Raw genomic sequence first — 15,631 nt, 5'->3', positions numbered from 1 at the left:
TAATAAAAGCTGTAGCCCTAAAGTCTGGCAAGTGAATGTCTAAGGATGGAGCGGTTGAGTAGATCTTTCAGGCCCGTAGCCAGCAATTTAAAAGGGGGGTTCTTTTTCTGAAATAGTGGACCTTTTCCATAAAAACTTCATGTACCTAGATCAAATTTTACCCAGAGTGGACCTTTTCCCAGCAAAAGGGGCGGTTCTTTTGGACCCCCCCCCCCCTGGATACGGGTCTGTCTTTTCTACTACAATCTATACTCACCTGTTGGTAGAGTGCCAATATGTATCATAACTCTCTACAGTTACAAGTACATTTTACTTGGCAATGCTAGTCATCAACAGGCAACGAAAACTCACTGTTGTTACAGGTAAATGTTCTTCATTGCGTTAGTTGCGATACGGAAGTCACATTCAGAGGTCAGAGGTCATCAAGCCGGGGAATACTTCACTCACAACCATGGCACCAAGATGGTTACCTCTGGAGTCCAACCCAGACGTAAGTCAATTTAAGAGTAAATAGACTTAAATGGGTGTTTCTATGTAAAGAAACATATGATGCACACTTGTATGAATATCTGGGAGTGGGGACATTTGGTCTTTTTAAAACGTGCAAGTGCTTTGGAAGAAAGCGCTGAATCAGTATCACCCGCAATGTTGAGGTCGATAGGGAAAATGAAAATGTCGAGACGTTTAATTAAAAAGCCAATACACCATAAAGCATACCATGCAACTAAACGTTAAGACTACTTTTTGTTTTCTCTTTAAACCATTTATTTTGATATGCTTTCAGGTGATGAACAAGGTGAGCCACCCCGAGTGTTAAAATCAGTCCATGTTTTAGCCCAACATGGCGCAAGGCGGCACATGTAGCACTGAACCTCAATATTACCCATGTGACAGGTTCAACACTCCTGACGCCCTACAGAAGGTTCACATTTTCTTTTTGAAAGGATTGAAGTGCTAAAGGGTTGAGGGACTCACCTTACTGATCTTGTCATAGATGTTTGACTTGTTATTTCCAAATACCTGCTTGTTGATGTCACATAACATGTCAGTAGAATGTGTGGGTTACATCAGCAGGGCTGATATAACAGGATTTCTTATATGTTCAAAGAAGCAGAAGAGACAACTTTGCTTAAATTGTTCAGATAGTTGTATTTTTACAAGTAACATTGATGACTAGAAGTGTACTAGATAGCACATTATGGCGATGAACTTATATCAGATTTTCATTATAACATACAGCCAAACATATCATGTGAAATGCTTGTGAACATAAGAACTAGCTTATATGGAAGACTTGTGGGTTATCCATGTTGTGCCCTATAACTAATGTGTGGCCCTGAGGTCTGGATACATGAAACAAATATAATATGTCCAGCTATTTGGTATTTGTTGCAATAGAAACAATGTTCATTATAATGTTTGTGTTTTGGCAGTAAGACGATCCCCTGCTATCTTGAATCCTGCAGTTTTAACATGAGTGGAAAGATATTCTCATGAATTCTGCAAATGCAGCAATGCGTCATTGTGATGAATCAGAAGTGTCTAGCAATGCTTTAGTTCAGAAAAAAAATCAATAATGTCTGAGGATATGTATGCTACGTGGAGAACAGATGATGCAATGGTCTAGACTTATTCTGAACTAAACAAGACATGAATACTTTGTAGAAATGATTAAGGGTAGATGACAGGTTTTTTGGAATACAGCTGTGGATGAGCTATGGTATATATGCATGACTGTAATTCCTGAAGATGAGAATTAGAAGTCCTTATTTATGCACTTTGAATAATATTTTGTGCAGTATTTACAATTTTGCTAGATAATACCAGCAAATTCACTGTGAAGTTATGGAAACTTATTATCAGAACCGTAATTGTTTTGTACAGGTATATAGTTATCCATATCTTAGCTGACCCAATTTTTTTGATTCTCCCCCCCCTTCTTTTTTATATCCTCACCCCTCCCACTTCCACTCCCACCCTCAACCATGCCACCAAAACTAAACTGTCAGTTTATTATTATCATTATTATTATTTCATTGCCCATTGTTGTCATTCTTTTGAAGCTTAACAAAGCAATATCTAGGAAAGTTGTTAAAAATTATTGAAGCAAGTAATAGCACTTTCAAGTACAGTCTGGCTGAGCATTCCCTGCTGTAAACAGTGCTGTTGTATTGATCTTGTGCTGCATGTATTGGATTGAGAAAAAAAGGAGAATAATGTCTGAATAATAAATCATCGTTAACTGGGTATGGCTCATGGCTGACATTATATAGCTTATTGATTATTTCTGAATTGCACTTGCATATTAGATGAAGACTGACTTTCAAGTTTAGCCGCTTGGCCTCTGCTGATTTTTTATTACTTTGAATAGTTTTATTATAATTCTGATATTGAATGGTTTATATGTAAGCCTTCTGATGCTACTTAATGTTGAACAGAGTAAGATTTCCCACGAATAAGCGAATGTTAACAAATTTTCTTCGGTAAAACATTTTCCATGACTTATCTGACTTATCAATCTTTGATTCTCCTTTGCTAACACTTGCCAAAACTTTGTAACTTTCTGGGAAAATGAAAAATCTCCTTGACTCACATTTTAGTGTAAGCTTTTCAAATTCTGCAATACCATCGAGGTGCAATGTCTGGGTTGCATGCCATTCAAATCTGTCAAGGTTGCAAGCTCTGCACAGGGTGATAAATTTGATCACTTACGGCATCATTAATTCATGGCATTAATCTGTTTAAAAACTTACTTATTCTCAGATAAGTTCAACAAGAAGTGATTTATGTACTTCATATGTCTTTACAAACTTACACTCTTTCTTCAATACAAACCTGGTCTTGGGATACTTTCTGATTATACAACTAAATGGCATGAAAAATGCATTTGTGCAATACATGTCTTAAGTGTTTTTTTTTATATATGTAGTCATTTAGTAACAAAAGCTCATAACAAAAATAATTGATTTTTCAGTCAAAACTAACATGACATATATGTGTCTTAGCCAAATGCTGAGTAGATAATACAGCTGCATGAAGTCCATGAAAATTTGGGAAATTGAATTGAATATTTCATTTAGAATTTTATTTAGTGCCTTTTGGAGTAATGTTATCTGTAGGCAAGAAGCTACTACTATATCTGTTATTTGTTAAGACATTTAAAGAAGCTGTTTTTTGTTCATATTCTATCAGATGGTGTTTTTTGTTCATATTCTATCAGATGGTGCATCGCAGTATGTTCCCGTCATGGTCATTTTGATCTACAGAATGGCACTGCAAACGCTGTGAAAAAATGTTCGTTTCGAGCCATAAGAAAGGACCTAAACTTACTGTCTTTAGAAAGCTGTTAGTCACTTGTAAATGATCCAGTATAACAATCTTACTGTCTATTAATATATGTCAACTTTTTGTTCTTCAGTTTGTTAAGCAGCTGGGTCTGCAGGGGCCCTATGGATTTGTGGATGTCTTTGGATTGGATGCAGATCTGTTAACTATGGTGCCCCGTCCTGTAGCCGCGGTTCTACTATTGTACCCCATTTCTGAGAAGGTCTGTTACAAAGCTGTTTGGTGTGTTCATCTGAAAGAATAAAGAATTGTTTTGCAATTTTTATCATAGCTTTGTTAACCATTTTGCCCTGTAACTAAATATTTTAAAGATCTAAATTCCAGTCACGTACCACAATCACTTTGCATGTGTAACAAAAGTTTCAAGATGGTTTATATTTCTGTGTCTTCACAGTCTGAGGCTACAGCACTGGGTGTGGAAGAGGAGAACAAAGAAGTCTACTTTATCAAGCAGACCATTGGAAATGCCTGTGGAACCATTGGCGTGATCCATGCCCTGGCAAATAACACTGACAAAATCACTTTGGCTGGTAAGTTGTCATATGGAATAGGACAATTTAGGTCCTTGCTAGGTTGATGGTAGAATGAAATTTAGTTTGGCTTTAAAAAGGAAAATATTTAAAGGGGGAACAGCTCTTTGTATGAGATCTATATTTCATAATAAATATATTGGAAGCAACTCATAAAAATATAATATATTCCATTTTACCACAAAAATGGCATTTATGACAATTATTCTGAAATCTGTGCTGGTCTTTGCAACCCCACAAATGAAAATATTTGCACTATTGGTTTTGATATTTATTTTTATGATATAACATTAAGTAATTTTAACTAATTAACATTATCTAATGCTATATAATATCTAACTCCATTCTTTACTAGAGGGACCTTTCAATAAAAGCGGACGCTACCGGCCAAATTTCGAACACTACATTTGTGTTTGTCCTTTACTTATCCTTTCGCTTGTGTTGATGAGGAGACAAAATATGATATATTCTATTTTACCACAAAAATGGCATTTATGACAATTATTCTGAAATCTGTGCTTGTCATTGGACCACATGACCTCCATAGATGGCTATGCTCTGTAATAACCTCTTAAGAGATTATTACAAAAAAACAAACTTTTTACGAAAAAAAGGGGACTAACACAGAATGTAGAAATGGATTCATTAAGCATTGTTAACTATGGGAAAATTGTTGTTTACCCCAGAAAAATTCATTTTTTGGCCAAAATGAACAGTTGTTATCCTTTTAAATTTTGCCAAATTTTAATTTGGAACAAGCATTCAGTCTGGAAGTTTTGACATGTTATTTGGCAAGCAAAAATAATGGCTGTGTTGTATTCCTGTTCTTGCATACATTTTAATTTCCATATTTTTGTAGGAGGTAATAACTTTCTAGCTAACTTCCTAGCCAAAACCAAAGATATCAGTCCTGATGAGAGAGCAAAGAAGTTGGAAATAGACCCAGTAAGTACTGATGTGGGTGTGATGGTTGCATTTTTTCGGTCAACATATTTTTGAATACTTCATGATATGTCTCTGTCCCTTTTAAGATGTGACTGAGGAAAACATATGAATGAAGAGTTAAGTACATGAATACGATAGATAACAACTTTCCTAGCATGGATGAACTCAGTTTTCAGAGACTTTGGTTATGACAATATTTGTAGTATGAGAGTCAGTAGTCTTATGTTAACTGGGCTGTTGTTGCCAACAATGTTTGCAGAACAGAAATGATTACCTGAGAGTTATATAAAAATTAAAATCAAGCGTTTTTTTTTTAATTGAAGATTGTCACTGCCAAAGTGGAGTATTTAAATGTACTAGTACTATCATGATGTAGAATTGTATTATGTTCTCATCAAAATGTCTACAGTTTTTATAAAAAAAGGGCCTCATTTCCAATGTTTTGAAAGCCCCATGTTTAACCACCTCTTTGTGTCTTTATAGAAATACTCCATATTAACTAGAATTAACTAGAAATTTTCATCAGTAAACCTCAACAAACTGGATCTCCTCAAATGCAGCCTTACTGTATTTGGTAATGTATTGAGAATGTAGGATTTCTTTTCTTTTACCAAGTTGAGATAATGCTTTTATTTATAATGTTATTTTAAGATTAAAGTTTCCAGTCAAATTGATCTCTATAATTTATTATTTGTTACTCAGGACATAGGAGCAGCCCATGAAGCGAGTGCACAAGAGGGCCAGACACAGGTACTATATTTGACATCATAGAAAGAGCGAATACATCTGTCTGTGTTTTGTTGTTTTTTTTAAAATATATATACACTGCACAACAGAACCTAGAATGATTTGAAATGCTGCAGTTTACTGTATTGTATATGAAAATATTTGCCATGGGATAACAGAAATCTGATTTTTTGTTCAGCATACTTTAATTTGTAACACCAGTTCGCAAGATAGACGTGCTTGGTGAATGATTTAACTACCTGTATTTTTTACTTGAAAAAGAACAGTCCTGTTAATATTAATATGCTTCATGTAAAATTCTAGCCACCACCAATAGATGAAAAAGTCGACCTCCATTTCGTGACCTTTGTTCATAATAATGGTGGTCTCTATGAATTGGGTAAGTTCTAAAACATGGCGATATAACTCATCAGTAAAGGAAATATTATGGATGAAAAATCTGTGTTCACCATGAATTCTGACCGTAGTATGATTTTACATGGTCCACTGTCTTCAGTGTGGTATCTGAGACCCTAATTGTGTTTGTTGTGCCTTATTGTGTAAGCTGAGGCTGATTGTGATAGGTGAGACCCTGATTGTGACAGTTGAGACTGAGTGTGATAACTGAGCCTGTGATTGCGTTAGGTGAGACCCACATTGTGTTCAGCATGGTGATACCGATAATCTCCTGATTGCTAAATGTTGACAAACTTCAGTCAGATCCTTTGTAGCAAAATTTGCAAGGTATTGATAACAGGAATACAAAAAGTTGATGATTTGAGTTCATTATTGTAAATTTTCCATTGAGATTTGTTTCCTTTGTTGATTTCATTGGATTCTTTGTTTCTTATGCAGATGGACGTAAAAATGCTCCAAAGCGTCATGGCAACACTACTGCAGATACTCTACTCGAGGTAAAGCATTCTACCATAACTGGTTTGCTATAAGTTATGAATTAAGACATGATTTTATTGATATTTACTTGGAATTTGCATGTGAAAAAAAAATTATGATAAGGGCACCTTTATTATTTTCAACTTGGTTTGTTTTAATGTATGGTAAGAGAATTCTTAATTAGACACTTGAGATATTGGTAGGTCTGAAAGCATGGATTTTCATACCCGCTTTTGTTATAGAAGAGGGATTGTGGCATGATATTGAAGTGAGTCATTAATTCAGTCTAAACTGCAGTTGAGGAAATTTTCTCTAGTTCATTGATAAAAAGCTGCTTTATTTTTTATCTGCTCAGGATGCTGCGGCAGTGGTGAAGAAGTTCATGGCAAGGGATCCAGATAATATCCACTTCACTGTGGTTGCCTTGGCTAAGACAGATTAGATTGTGTTAGTTGTGACATCTGCTGTACCAGTGATTGTGCTTGCTGTGCCAGGAACCTGGTGAGATTGTGTCCAAGACTAAGATCCATGGAAATGGTTCTGATCAGTGTGCTGCTCATGTTTACTGTCCTTCTTAAACAATATCAGCTCCGTGAGAATGTGATAATTTTAATACTGTGCATAATGGATAAATTTTGAATATTGGATAAAGCTATGACTCATTATTGAAAATTCAATACTAGCAGTTGAGACAAATGTCTTTGTAAGCAAAGCAGTCCAAACCATTCCATTCTGCCATTCTGTATTGTAATGATTGTAGTTATGTGGGGCAAATCAAACATCTACATCTTTACGAACATTTCAGTAGGACCAATATTGAAGATCTGAATTTTGTAAATGCACAGGAGATGAAAACTGTTGAATTCTTTTAATCAGTTTACTTGCATACATGTGTACTCAGAAATTGGTTTCATATGGTTGAGACAATCAAACAATTAAAAAAGTCTAGTATCTGATTGTGCTATTTATATGAGCTACTTTTCATTAAAATGAACATGCACTGTAGCAAAGCTGTGTATTAATTTCAACAACAGCTTATGACCACTTTACTGTACACACTTGAAACATAGAGGTCCATTGGAAGGTACCATGAGGTATGGTACCTTGGGAAGGTACCATGGGAAGGTACCATGGGGTACCATTGGAGATTCATGTTGTAGAGTGAGATCTCTTTGAGTGTAAATATGTTGCTTGTGTACTAAAGAAAAAGAATACATAAAATGTGACTGCATCTTACTCATTGTTTGAATGTTGAACAGTATTTTCATGAAACAAATGAATCTATTCATTGATATTGCCAAATGCTGTGACCTGGTCACGCAGTCAACTATGTGTTATGTGCAATGAAATATGTTCTACAAATCAACTTTGTTTTGTTATCTCACTTAGTGTGAATGAGTTTAAGAAAATCAAAGATTGGATGAGAGTGGGAATTTGGGTTTGCGAGACCTTTGTTTAACAACCCCTGGTGTTTGGAGTATTGTGTCCAGTAGTGTCCTATAGAAGGTGTAATCACATGAGATATTCAGTAAAACAGTGTGTTACAATGAGGAACTATATCCAATGTCAACTACTTTGTTATTGCTCTCATGGAACCCGCCATTACAGAGGTTGACAATAAACTAGATGCAGGGGTTGGATCACTTTATTTTCTTTGGAAAGGTTTTTATCTTCTTTGGAAAGGTCAACTATGGAAAAGATACAGGCCATGATCCCCAGCCAATATGTCAACTTCTCTCACGCATGATGTAGTGGAATGAAGTCCTACAGGAATGGTGCATTAAGGGTCATACTAAAATGCTCAACTCATAGCAGTACACTCTAGAAAACAACTCTGGATGCAAGTTAACACAGGAAATAGTCATTCAAAAGAAATACATTGATATAAAAACAGTATATAATGCTAGCTAAAAGCAGCTTGGTTAATGATACTGTCGACCAAACTTTACTAATCTTTACTATTTGTTAATGAATTGTCGGGTTGTCCACCAGTGATTGGACCTAATTAGTTGGCTGTCACCTTGATTGTTATTTTTATGATGGAATTGCTTTAATTACCTCAGCCAAGGAGGTTATGTTTTCACCCCTGTTTGTCTGTCTTTCTGTCTGTCTGTTTGTCATCAACATAACTCAGAAATTTTCAGGGTAGGTCAGAAATGGCTTAACTTAGAAGTGATTAGTTTTTGGTGGTGATCCAGATCAATAATCAATCAATAATCAATAATCAAAAAACTAAGTTATGGACCGATTTTGATGAAATTTTCAGGAACTGTCAGAAGTGGGCCAAGGAACAGATGATTAGTTTTTGGTGGTGATCTGGATCAATAATCAATCAATAATCAATCAAAAAGTTTTTTAAAAAATCAATAATCAGTAATCAAAAATAAAAAAGCTAAATCATTGTAGAATGAAAATTTAGGGGTAAAACGTCATTGGATGGAGACTTTTCTAGTTTTGGTTATGATGATGCAATTGCGCCAAAATTAAAACTTTTTGGTGCTCTTATTTTAAATGTTAAAATTTCCCTCTTGCTGATCCAGAAGTCTGGCTATAATATGAAAGTTGCCATCAGCATTTAGCATATTCATTATGTTATTATAATTCATTATTTATTTATATATTACTTTACAGATCCACTTTACAATAGCACTGTGGCTCCTGAATTTCCTGTATATGACATATAAGTACAATTACATATATTTCTATGTTAATGGCACTAATCACATGATTGTGTATCATATTGCAGGAAGAAATACAGAGCACCTTCTGCTCCAGTTTGTTCTGAGGTACTGGCACTGGGGTTTATTTTCCATTTTATTATTTATTTAAAATTATGATCTTCCACCAAATCTTAGCAGTGTCCCAAACAATAAAATAGACTATCACTGTGTGATGGTAACAGGAGCATAACTACAGTCTGTTTTGATGTGAAAGTGGATTTTTTTTTTGTGGATAGACTAAGACCCCAGTCCTGTACCTAGATCGATATAGCAGACTTGACCCATCCCCAAGGTTTTTTTTGCTAAATTACATTCAGCTTTTGCTCTTGTGTCTGGCATGCCTACTGAAGCTGTTAGGGGGTAATTAACTATCGTTAAGCAGCTCTGTTTGAATGCAATTAAGAGAGAATCCCCTCAGAGTTGGGTTAATCCTGCTAGATCGATATAGGTATGGGGATGGGATCTAAGTCAGTGATGTGACTAACTGCTGAATAAACAGTTTTCACAGTCTCATCCTTAGTGTATTTTTCTTTTTCGGCAGACTGTAACTCTGGTGATGTTGTTCTCAATAACAACAGCTAACATCAGTCTGATTGAAGCTGAAAGAATGTTATTGTTATAATTATTATTATACGTAGAAAAAAATATATTGAAATTAAATGTGGAAAAACATCCTATTTTGACTATTTTTAATAAAAATGCAGTGAATATTCTTTTTTGACAAAAGTGCAAGAATCCTCAGAGCACTTGATTTCATAAAAGGTAATTATGTTACCCTTTTTGTGTTATTTCTATCAGATAATCTGGGAACCAATCTTTTGGAAACAAGACTTTGATGAGATTACATAAAAAAAATGCAGATTTTTTAATTGCCAATTAACATGAGCCTTATGAAAATCAATAGGCTCCATCCTAACCATGATGTTCATCTGGATTCAACTTGAAATTCAAACTTTGTATGACATCAAACGGTGGTGAACTGTGGGGTCACTGTGGAAACTGTTAGGTAAGACACTGATTGAGTTTGCTAAAATTGATTGTGTTAGGTGAGATACTGATTGTGTTTGCTGAAGTTGTGCTGGGTGAGACTGAATGTGTTCAACATGAATAAGATGTGATCTAAGGGGTTGTGATGCAAAAAAGAATATACGCTAAAAATTATGAATAATATATTTACCGGGAATATAATCACTACTGTCATATTCTTTTTGCATTTAAACAGGTAAGCAGTATATAATTGCATCAGAATTTGAACTGAGAAAAAAGATGAAATAAAAATTGCCATGTCACGGTGTAAGTCATGTCATCCCACAACCACTAGCAATCAACAACATGGTGTGGTATTAAATGTGATTAAAATATTTACATACGTTGAAATAGAATCACTGAGTACCATGCTTTTATCATTTCTCAATTAGAGAATAATTAATGAGCCTCATATGTGTCACCACAATTCTGTCATGTCCTATAAGAGCAGATTACTTCCTCACATGAAAGCCACAGTTCATGGTTGATGCTGACTTTCAGTACACTGATTGTTTTGTCTCAGTATTTACTGTCTGGAAACAAAACTAAGTTTGTGGTCAGGGAACTGTATCTGAACAGCTCAGTGATAGTAACCAGATCCTGCTGTGGTGGGTCTCCTGTTGATTTTATCTTGTGTGTGAGGGAGTCTGGTGATGGGGATAATATGCTTATTACTAAAAGTTGACAAACCTGAATTCATATCTTTCTCTCTGGTAATATTTCTAAGAGTGCAGTAACCTTGACCTCAATTACCTGGTCTAAGTGATTTCTTTGCTTATTTCAACCATTCCTCTACACCTTATTTAGCATGTCAGTTTAAAAAATGAAAAGATATACAAAGGTTATTAATTGTGTATCTGTGAGTCAATAGGTTGCCTGTTTAAAGTGACTGCAATTTTAGAAAAAAGTTTTGAAGTTTGAACCTGTTAGAAAGAGGAAAGACTTTTGCTGGTAGAAAGTGATATTTTTCTAATCTTATTCACAGGTAGTTTACAGATTTTGTCATTGGTGCTACATTGTTGGTCATTTGGTAACTTTAATTTGTAGATACATTGTAATAAAGAATTTTGTTTCATGTGTTTCAGCATGTAGGGGTCCCCCCTCCACACACACATACACACACACACACACACACACACACACACACACACACACCCCTTTGATATTTCCATACTTAGTTTTCTTTTATAAACTGAAATATTCAGAGAGAAATATATTCCTGAAGTCACCTCTTCCTCTTTTCATGACTGGATGTGAAGACAGCAGGGCACCAGTTATGTTGTGGTTAAGATATAAATGTCCTTGATCTAATCTGGTCATATTTGTGGTTGTCCATACTAACCTGCCTGACCACAGCATGGTGTAAGTGACCACAAAGACCGCGTCCATCAATTTCTTTTAATAACCTCTGTGGAATGTAAATTGTCTTTTGGTATTATTGGATTATGATTGTTACTTGTTAAAATAAAATCAGATATCTATCTGGTAAGTATCTGATTTATTTGTTGTGGCCTATGGGAAATTGGAAAATTAAATTTAGTTATGATATTGAGTATTAAAGGATTTTATCAGATTTTTTGCATCAACAATTGAATGGTATTGATAAAAGGTATTGAAAATTGGGAATAAACTCACTATATATATATATATATATATATATATATATATATATATATATATATATATATATATATATATATATTCTTTTTAAGTAAATTTTCCGTCAAGAAGTTTCTTGGTCTTATTTTCTTATTTTTATGCAGACAGCCACAATAATGCTCTCAAGCAGCCTGGTAACACTACAGGTAACTTAAGGTACAGCAGTCTAGAAATATTGGTTTGCTGTTAGCTATAGCAGTGAACATGTTCTAATCTATAGATAGTTACTTGGAGTTTGCATGTGAAATTTAAAGAAAGTACTTAATACGTATATTCTTTTCATCTTGATTTGCCTTTAATGTTTGGAAAGAGAAATCTTAAAGAAACAAGACACATGTGAGATATTAATTGGTCTGAAAATCATGGATTTTCATAGCTGTTTTTTATTATAGAAAAAAAAGATGTGGCATGAATATGAGGTGAATCATCATTAGACAAACGTGCAGTTGAGAAACATTCTTTTGATCTCATAGGTAATAAGCTGCTTTATTTTTTATTTGCTCAGGATGCTGCGGCAGTGGTAAAGAAATTCATGGAGCGGGATCCAGATTATATCCACTTCACTGTGGTTGCCTTGGCTAATACAGATTAGATTGTGTTAGTTGTGACATCTGCTGTACCAGTGATTGTGCTTGCTGTGCCAGGAACCTGGTGAGATTGTGTCCAAGACTAAGATCCATGGAAATGGTTCTGATCAGTGTGCTGCTCATGTTTGCTGTCCTTCTTAAACAATATCAGCTCCGTGAGAATGTGATATATACTTTTGAATACATTCTATTTTTTCCAATTTCTACCAATACAATTTTCAAAACTTTTTGTGTTTGATATAACACAAATATAAATTAATGATAATAAATGAATAATTGATTATGAGAAACTTAATCAATTTGGCTAGTTAGCATAATTAATTCTTATATAGACAGCTTGGTTGGTCTCATGGCCATGAGCAGGACACAGATATGTTTTATTTGACATTGCAAACATTTGCAAAAAGGATTTGAGATGGAATGGTGTCAGATATAACTTTAATGATTGTTTTTAACCAAACGTGTTAGCATATTTGAAATAGGTTATTTGCTGTAAACATGTTAGCTGTGAGTTCTGTGAAGTGATTGTTGCTTTTGAAATTTAACAACATCTAGGACTTAAAGCTACAGAAAATTAATTATAAATGATATTTTTATCTGACATTTTATTTATTCAGAAAAACTGAGATGTGGAACTTTAATAAATTTTAAGACTGAAGTAGCTATCACTTTACTTGAAATTTGAGGAAGTAAAACTGCATAAGAAGAGGATGGTTTTCTATAGATTAATCTTATCATAGTTTTAAAGGAGCGTCAAATGTAGCGTTCATGGAATCTATCAATAACCCAACATTTTACAGTAAACAGGTGGGTGTTGATGGTTAGAAACCTCACAGGTGTACTGGTGTGTTTGGCACATAATGTTTCAAAACTTCACATTGTGTAAGACTTGTGTCACACAAGATTGATTCATATTCTGCTGTATATTACTCAAGCAAGTACAGCCGGAGGAGGAAATGTTAAATGTTGCCTTCATGAAATAAATTATATTTCCATATAAGTCAAATATTATGGCTTTTGGTACTTATTTGAAATATACATCAATTTCTAATGTTTTCAGCATTTTTTCTTAATGGTCTCAAAGATAATGAATTCAGTCACAGAAGCAAGATAGGTTTTCTTCTTTAAAGATACATATTAAGCAAGTACTTATATATGTCAAATCATTTCCACCATAGTGTTTTGAATAGTATTACTGAAGGAAATATGGATGAGCTTTGATACATTATGGTATTTCCTGAAAGATGATATTTGCACGGATATTTACTGTTTGCTTCCTGTGCCTCATGTACTGGAGGAAAAAATTTATCATCAGAAATTTGAAGAAGGTGCAGTTTAAAACCTTTTTCTGCTGCCCAAAAGATTAATTAAAGAATTTAAGTTTTTTTTTTTTTTTTTTGACATGTGGATTTGATTGTGTACAGAAACTGGTACTAATAATTTATCTATGTTACGAAATCTTTACAGTTGTTTTAAGTTTAATTTTTGAAGTGTTTCCTTCTCAAGCATATGACATTGTTACTGTCAAAATATTTTATATTGCTGAACATGACCAGGTCATTGGGTTTATATGTAGAAGCTAGTGACAGTAGGTGTGAGGATCTTCATTGTTGTCACATACTTCATAATAACATAGGACATTCAACTTGACGTGGCACAATAAAGATACGGTCTATTTCTAAAAGGGCCTCAAGAAATTGACTTGTTTTTTTGGAAAGAGGAAGGAAGCTAAAATTAATGTTATCCTGGAGCTTGTTAAGTGTCCTTGACAATACCACTGTGTGACAGCGAGTGGGAGGAAGACCCTTGAATAGGACATGCACTTTCTAACACTAGTTATTTAGATCATGTTGGGGGAGTTGTGGGGGGGGGGGAGTTGAGAGGATGGAGGGTTATCCACTTTGAATGACATACTACACTATTTAATGTCTGTAAAATAAAACAGGTTGTCACCAGTTTTCTGGGTAGGCTTAGTTTGGCCTTTGTTGAAGGGGGGTCGGGGGGGGGGGGGGGTGTGGAGAGATACAGTTACCATAATTTGAGTGTCCAATAGATGCCATGGGAAAATTGATGATAGCTTTCTTTTTCAGGACAAATGTCTTATTTCATAAATTATGATTTTATCTCTGATGTAATCTGAAGCTGATTACATTCCCTTCTGACAAACAACTATGGTGTATATTGTACTATATCATAGGGTGAGTAACTCTGGGTAGGCTAGTAGAGTGATAGGTAATACTGTTCCTTCCCCGTATGATTACCAAGGTCATACTATCTAATCTGAAATCTCGCTGGCATTTGCAGTGGTAAAAAACAGCCCCGTGAGGTACTGCGGTACACTTGGTGCATGGGCTATTGAGACATGGAATGATATTCATGCTGTTTGTTTGTAAAATTGCTTCAAAGGAAAATAGTGTGAGACTTTAATTTCTGAGGAATAATTTTTATCTGTGAAAAAAAGGGTTGAAGTTGAAAAAGTTGAATGGCATACACACGCGTGCGTGCTCACACACACACACACACACACACACACGGGAGAGAGGGAAACAGAGTTCTTTTAAGTTGTTTTTTTTTATTTAATGGGTCTGAGAGATGAGCTTTAAGATATTAAATTTATTATGTAAGTCTGAAAACAAAAACAATACTTTAAACTGAGTCAGAATAATAAATAGTTATATTTATGATGAATAAGCTAGAGTTGGCCCTGTTATTGTGCAATGCTCCACCCAGTAATAAGAGGACTTGGGTGTACCCTCTCGGAGCTGGAGTGTATGTAACTCATCACAGGGACAATTTTTTTTCTTTTTGACTCACTTTGATCAAAGACCTCTAAATGAATTTTTAGCATCATAACAAGCCATTAAAATGGTGGCATGAATAATCTTTCACTGTGGAGTAATAACAGGGTTAATATATTCAGATGGAACTGATGGGATAATTTAAGGTTGTGGTCATTCACTTTGATCCTTATCTGAAAGTTTGTCAACAATATTCCTTGGATGACCAAGCAGAAACCCCTCAACTGTGGTGACCCATTTAATGGTTTAGAAGATGACCGCTTCTCATTCTTTTCTGTGAATTCTGTATTACATCATCCTGACAGGACGTGCAATTTATTAATTTTTTTTTTTACATTTCTTGATTTTGGAATTGGGATATAGGTGGCAGCATAGGCCAGTCTTTTTTATTCAATATAGAA

General features: G+C 34.7%; 1 protein-coding gene and 1 long non-coding RNA gene across 3 annotated transcripts; both read left to right on the top strand.

Moving 5' to 3' along the window:
• Positions 1-436: 436 nt before the first annotated feature.
• On the top strand, positions 437-7,806 carry LOC106155786 (ubiquitin carboxyl-terminal hydrolase isozyme L3). Of its 2 annotated transcripts, XM_087009843.1 has the most exons (9): positions 437-490; positions 785-796; positions 3,419-3,547; positions 3,740-3,875; positions 4,735-4,820; positions 5,523-5,570; positions 5,871-5,946; positions 6,402-6,460; positions 6,796-7,806. In XM_087009843.1, the coding sequence occupies exons 1-9, from the start codon at positions 452-454 to the stop codon at positions 6,880-6,882; spliced, it is 672 nt and encodes a 223-aa protein (XP_086865969.1). In that variant the 5' UTR covers positions 437-451; the 3' UTR covers positions 6,883-7,806. The 2 variants fall into 2 exon arrangements, with proteins under 2 accessions (XP_086865969.1, XP_086865968.1); XM_087009842.1 differs by lacking the exon at positions 437-490 and having other exon boundaries at positions 785-922.
• A 4,071-nt stretch (positions 7,807-11,877) lies between these two features.
• LOC147763276 (uncharacterized) lies at positions 11,878-13,432 on the top strand. The gene is made up of 2 exons (XR_015333636.1): positions 11,878-12,001; positions 12,351-13,432. It is a non-coding gene; the product is annotated as an uncharacterized LOC147763276 (long non-coding RNA).
• Positions 13,433-15,631: the final 2,199 nt, after the last annotated feature.

The sequence above is a fragment of the Lingula anatina genome, chromosome 3, assembly GCF_051362555.1.
Source record: "Lingula anatina isolate TDL-2025a chromosome 3, LinAna3.0, whole genome shotgun sequence".
NCBI lineage: Eukaryota > Metazoa > Brachiopoda > Lingulata > Lingulida > Lingulidae > Lingula > Lingula anatina.
This window is presented reverse-complemented; position numbering and strand designations above follow the sequence as displayed.